Genomic DNA, 4,758 nt, shown 5'->3' with positions numbered 1-4,758 from the left:
AGAGAGAGACATAGAAAGAGAGAGAGAGCGAGAGAGAGGGAGAGAGAGACATAGAAAGAGAGAGAGAGCGAGAGAGAGAGAGTCCTGCTGACTCAGATAAACTCAGTGAAAGCAGCAGCGACTGATAGAGACTCAGGAGACCATGAGGGAGTTTCATTCTGGGTCATTCGGAGCAAAGCTGCACTGCAGGGTCAGAGTTCAAAGGCTAAACGTCGGTCAGAAGAGCCGGTCTGACGCAGATGGACAGATATAGTCATCTCTGGAGGAACGTAAGTCCTGCCTTAAACTCATTAGATCATGACATGATAATGCTCATTACAGGAAGTGTGTAAATCTAGAGTTGTGTTGAGTTCTCATTGTCATGTGACCGGATGAAGGCGGTTGCTATGCCAACGGTGTCGCGAGTGGCGGTTTGCGGCGGTACCCATGGCAATGAGCTTGCAGGCATCTATCTGGTGAGGGAGATGCTGAAGAAGCGGGCGGATGGGACAGAGCCGGTTTCCGTGGTAACGGTGATGTCGAACTCGCGTGCCGCGCAGCTGTGTGTGCGTTATGTGGAGACGGACCTGAACCGCTGCTTCACGCGAGCCGCGCTCAGGTGAGACGCGCAGGGAACGAGCGCAGCGTATGGGGAACAGGCAGGGTCAAACACCAGCAAAACACAATAACAGAGGCAAGGCAAAAGAGTAACCCAAGAAACAGGAAAGCGGTCAGGGCAGGCAGCAAAATAATCAATAACAGTCTGGGATCAAACCCACAGGAACAAGGGAAACCGCTCTTGTTCACAATAGCAAAACAAGACTTCACAATGAGTGAGTGTATGAGAAACAGCTGTGAGGATAAATAGATCCTGGAAAGGGGATCATGGGAAATTGAGTTTAGGAAGGAATAGTCAGTATGGTAATGGAGCCCTCTGGTGTGAGTGGGAGAAACAACAAGGACCGGATTTATAACTATATTATATTTAAATGAGATATTCCCCAATAATACCACGGGAACCGCTTCACCGTTCACAGCGAGTGTCATGGTGGACAATCAAACCCATTATAATAATGTAAATAATACTGTTGTTGTATCATGCAATGTAGTTTTACGTTTTTTTTTTTTTTAGGCGGGAATATAGTTGTTTAGACTTCAGATATGTGGTTTGTTAATAAAGACAGACTTGAAACTTTGGTAGATGTGAGCTCCAGGGCATCAGCACTCATGATCCCGCCAAGAGCAGCCTCACCTCAGACAGATCTTCTGGAGCCGCTGGCTCTGATGCCTCTATAGTAAAGAGACTTTGAGCAAAACTGTTAAGAGTCTGTGTGTCTGTGTGCAGAGAGAGAGAGAGTAAATCTGTGGTTTCTCTCGAGCTGCAACAGAACAGAGTGCTGGTAGTTTATGAGAGCTGCCAGTACACAATAATCTTTCACTGCATGGCAGCACTGTCAGAAAGAGGCAGGTCAGTAAATAGAAACAAAAAATCATCTGGATTTCAGACCCTAGACCGCTGCCATGGGTTGGTCCTGGAGCAGTGAACAGATGCCTTCTCTTTATTTATGAATTGACACAGAGGCGATGGTCACTGGCACACATTCGAGAGCTGTTCTTCTGTATCATCATGACATCTGCAGCAGCTTGTGTCACTGGCCTTGTCTTTGATAGATCTGAGTCAGGAGTGAGACTCACTAAACTTGAGCAAACGAATGTTTGACTCATCTGCCATCTCACAGCACATGCCAGATTCATACATGTCGTGTGTTTCTACTACTCTGCAGTGTTTGACTGCTGCATCGCTGCAGTGTTAGCCTCACTGTAACTGCAGATTGGTGGGCATGTTCTGACTTGTGTTTGTCATTCTGTCTGTCTGTCAGCGCACCCGTCTCCGAGACCTCGCCGTACGAGATGATCCGCTCTCAGGAGCTCAACGCTCTTCTGGGCCCTAAAGCAAGCGCGCAGGCAGTCGACCTGCTGTGTGACCTGCACAACACCACTGCAAACACAGGGCTGTGTCTCATCACATACTCCGACCACGACTGGATCTGCCTGCACATCTGCAAACACCTGCAGGCACGCACTAACACTAGCTGATCTAGAAAACACATGCAGTTCCCTTATATGCTTGATATCTGTTATGCTAAAGCATATTTATGTCCAACTTCTGTCAGTATTTGTGTGTTTTCAGAGAGAAATGGCCTCCACTCCTGTCAGATACGTTCACTTTGATATTCCTCTCAATGAAGCCTATTCTCTGGATTCAGTGGGGAAGCATGGATTTGGTGAGACACTTCATCTGAAAGTGTTTGTTGTTCACTCATCCATTCATTTTCCAAACATTGCTAACTGACTAGTTTATCAACATATGTCTGGCATCACACACAGACAGAAATGAGTACTGTTGCTCTCTGCAGATTCAGTTATTTTGAAGGAAAATGTTCAGTAGTATTAACGGCTGACGTCATTTAGACATGCTGTTAAACATCGACTCTGCAGTGAAATGCTGATTCAGACACTTCTTGTACAGTTATGCAGCTAATTTATAGATGGACTGTAATGCTTGACTGTGCTGGGGTTTGCTATGAATCATATTCATTAAATAGACTCTAAACATTAAAAAAATTTATTCTGAGACTAACATTGCTGAAATGTTGGACATGAAAGCAGTGGCGGCTGCAGCTTATGCTGTTCTCTTATCATCACCAGCCACAGCAAGATTCATGCATGCATCATCTATACAGCAATCCATCACAGCAAAGCCATGCATAAGCGTTTTTTTGTTGTTGTTGCTACTCAGCTTTTTAAATTAATATCCCCCATGGATCAGGATGAGTCAAATAAATGAATGCAACATTATCTTTAAAGGTTTAGTTCACCCAAAAATGTAAATTAGCTTGTGTTTTACTCACCCTTGAGGCATCCTAGGTGTAGATGACTTTCTTCTCTCAGACGAATCCGGTTGGAGTTATATTAAAAATTGTCCTGGCTATTCCAAGCGCTATCATTGCAGTCAGCGGGTGCTGCAGTTGAACAGTCCACAAGTCGTCAAATAAAGTGCGCGCATTCATAATAAAATGTGCTTCATACGGCTCCGGGGGGTGAATAAAGGCCTTCTGTAGCGAATCCATGTGTTTTTGTAAGAAAAATATCCATATTCAAACGTAATAAACACTTTTCTCTCACTTCCGTTATCTGTCATACGTAGCACGTCGGCGTTGCGTGATTAGTTACGAATGTGGAGAGAGAACAAAACAAAACACTGGTCACAAATTATAAGTACAAACCGAGGATTTGTAAAGAAAAATGTCAGAGGATTTCGATATAAGCGAAGAGGAGACTGGTTTTCCTTTGCTAAATTAAGGAAACTTTGCTTCCTTTGCTCCTGTAAACAAACTCGCGAGACTAGCATCTCAGAGGCGCGCGCGCTGCGCATACGTCATACGCCTTCCGCCGGAACACTTCTGTGTATGACAGATAACGGAAGTGAGAGAAAAGTGTTTATTACGTTTGAAATATGGATATTTTTCTTACAAAAACACATGGATTCGCTACAGGAGTACTTTATTCATCCCCCGGAGCCGTCTGCGGCACATTTTATTATGAATACATGCGCTTTATTTGATGACTTGTGGATGCTTCGAGGCTGAGTAAAACATAGTCTAATTTTAATTTTTGGGTGAACTAAATCTTTAAGTGCTATATTTAGCTTGACGTAGATTCTTTTCCTCTCAGCGATGGAGATTGGGCCACAGCCTCACGGCGTCGTCAGGTCTGCGATATTCAGCGCCATGCAGGAAGGAGTTCAGCTGATGATGGACTGGATCTGTCAGTTCAACTCAGGTAGGTTTTCAGCCACAAACCCCTGCAGAAATCTGTTTGCTGTGTGTTTTCATGGCTTGCGTGCATCTCTCTGCTCAGGGATGCTGTTCGAAGGAGGATGGGTTGATGTGTACACAATGGTGAAGAATATCGACTATCCACGAGACTCTGAAACGCACGTGATCACGGCCGCGGTCCATCCCGACCTACAGGTACAGAAAGATGATCAGAAACACTGCCACGAACTCCTCCAATCGCAGTGTTAACACCCTCCCTCTTATTTCCCTCTCGCAGGATAGAGATTTCTGCCTCCTTCACCCCGGAGACCCCATGTTCCTGTGTTTCTCAGGGGAAACGCTGCGCTACAGAGGGAAAGAAGCACTCTATCCATTCTTCATAAACGAGGGTGCGTACTATGAGAAGGGTGTCGCTCTTTCCCTCGCTAGGAAGAGAAGAGTGCAGATTCCTTCAGTCCGCTCAGAAACGCTGAGATGAAGGAACACAAGCATGAACATGAGCTCAAGACGAGTTTATTACTGATGCCAGGGAACACTGCATGTGTGAAAAACAGCCAACTTTAAGATATTCTGAAAAACATACGTCCACTGTGTAAATAGTGCACAGATGATGTTTTTATTAGCATGGAAGATGTCAGCTTTTAGTGATAATAAAGGAAGCGCTGCTCGCATTCTGCCATGCCAAACCATGCACGCAGCAGCCCATGCTTGCTTTTCTGTTAAAAATAACAGTGGTTTGTTAATGTTGATGAGCCTAAATAACAAATATTTTATCGGGAGCATTTATGCTGGGATGTTGTGGATCTTAGGAGATGTTACAGAACCATTTAATGTAAATTTATTTGATGTGCTCAAAAAATATCTATATAGATTACTTCACAACATGAATGTCGCGGGCGGGAGCGTGCCCAGATAAGATATTTTTCTGCGAGAGCGGGAC

The 4,758-nt window shown here is 44.7% G+C and overlaps 1 protein-coding gene across 1 annotated transcript; it reads left to right on the top strand.

Annotated features, from left to right (window-relative positions):
• Positions 1-371: 371 nt before the first annotated feature.
• On the top strand, positions 372-4,441 carry LOC107676738 (N-acyl-aromatic-L-amino acid amidohydrolase (carboxylate-forming) A-like). Its single transcript, XM_016471399.1, has 6 exons — positions 372-598; positions 1,860-2,055; positions 2,171-2,264; positions 3,715-3,822; positions 3,901-4,013; positions 4,096-4,441. Exons 1-6 carry the CDS (start codon positions 372-374, stop codon positions 4,294-4,296), a joined length of 939 nt encoding a protein of 312 aa, XP_016326885.1. The 3' UTR covers positions 4,297-4,441.
• Positions 4,442-4,758: the final 317 nt, after the last annotated feature.

Source organism: Sinocyclocheilus anshuiensis, unplaced genomic scaffold (genome assembly GCF_001515605.1).
Source record: "Sinocyclocheilus anshuiensis isolate Anshui unplaced genomic scaffold, SAMN03320099.WGS_v1.1 scaffold2186, whole genome shotgun sequence".
Taxonomy (NCBI): Eukaryota; Metazoa; Chordata; class Actinopteri; order Cypriniformes; family Cyprinidae; genus Sinocyclocheilus; species Sinocyclocheilus anshuiensis.
The sequence above is the reverse complement of the archived record's forward strand: the minus strand, read 5'-3'. Positions and strand labels throughout refer to the sequence as shown.